Here is a 1294-nt window from a genome sequence, read left to right as displayed (position 1 = left end):
TGAGGCCGAGTTCATGGCAGCAACTGCAGCATCGTGCCAAGAATTGTGGCTGAGAAATTTGTTGAATGAAGTGGCTAGAAGTGAAATAAACCCAGTAACTCTCTATGTTGATAACAAATCTGTGATTGCACTGATGAAGAATTTAGTATTTCACGGACGCAGCAAACAAATTGACACTAGCTTCCACTTTATCCGTAAGTGTGTTGTCAAGAGAAATCGTTGTGGAGTTCGTATGCACTAGAGAGCAACATGTTGATATTCTAACGAAGACTCTAGCAAGGATTAAGGTTGCAGAGATGCAGGAATGGCTGGGAGTGAAGAATCTTGAACAAAATCAAGTTGACAGAGGAGATTGGGAACTTATCAACTTAACTTAGTAGAATAAGTCACTAACTTCCGGAGTAATTTTAGTAGAATGGTTGGTAGGATTAGTTACTAACTCATGGAGCAACTATAGTAGAACTGGCCGTAGTTTCCCAATTGTGGACCAAGTTCTGTGATTTAGACTAAGTCTTATGCTTTAATTAGGAAGATCGTTAGCTTGAGGGGAGAAAGTTATTCTTTTCACAACAACAGAGAGAATTAAGAGCTAAGTGCTTAACCTTTCTTTGCTCCAAAAGATCTCCCTCAAAGTGTTCCTTTGCCTCTTTTACTTGTTTCCACATAATTCCGATCTAGGGTCATGTCCAACAAACACGGCACGGTATGAATGAGTGAATATTTAAAATTTTTTTTTTTGATCATCCTAATCTCCGCTCCTAAATGCTTGGGGATCTCATTTCTTGCAGGAGCATCCATATCTAAGCAAAGCTGATAAAAAGAGATTATGTCGAGTTCTGAACTGCCAGAAGCTGTCGGCGGATGTACGTGCTCATGCAGTAAAGAACGAGCGGCTGCCACTAAGAACAGTTGTGCAAGTGTTGTTCTTTGAGCAAGAGAAAGGTAATTCCAAGACAAGTAGCCGCGTAGCAGCAGCCACTGATGAGCTGAGATCAGGCCCAGATGAAAAGTTGAGGAGGTCAGCAAGCACAAGATCAAGGCACAAAGTTGCAGAAGCTGATAAAGATGAGATGAACACAAAACATTCGCTTGAATCACAAAGGAATCCATAGGATAGAAAAGGATTGAGATGCGCCATGATCTCCCTTGCATTTTCAGGGTTCATGCTGTTCTTTCTTTAATCTCTGTTTGCTATAAAGGTTTGTACAGATAATTCAATCAATCCCCTCCTTTCCAACAGGATCTTCTCATATGTAATGTGTTTTTTTTTTTTTTTTTTTTTTTTTTTTTTTTT

General features: G+C 39.6%; 1 protein-coding gene across 1 annotated transcript; it reads left to right on the top strand.

Annotated features, from left to right (window-relative positions):
* Nucleotides 1-50: 50 nt before the first annotated feature.
* LOC111786865 (BTB/POZ domain-containing protein At5g47800-like) lies at nucleotides 51-1250 on the top strand. The gene is made up of 2 exons (XM_023667074.1): nucleotides 51-703; nucleotides 789-1250. Exons 1-2 carry the CDS (start codon nucleotides 683-685, stop codon nucleotides 1110-1112), a joined length of 345 nt encoding a protein of 114 aa, XP_023522842.1. The 5' UTR covers nucleotides 51-682; the 3' UTR covers nucleotides 1113-1250.
* Nucleotides 1251-1294: the final 44 nt, after the last annotated feature.

The sequence above is a fragment of the Cucurbita pepo genome, unplaced genomic scaffold, assembly GCF_002806865.2.
Source record: "Cucurbita pepo subsp. pepo cultivar mu-cu-16 unplaced genomic scaffold, ASM280686v2 Cp4.1_scaffold003122, whole genome shotgun sequence".
Classification (NCBI taxonomy): domain Eukaryota; kingdom Viridiplantae; phylum Streptophyta; class Magnoliopsida; order Cucurbitales; family Cucurbitaceae; genus Cucurbita; species Cucurbita pepo.
This window is presented reverse-complemented; position numbering and strand designations above follow the sequence as displayed.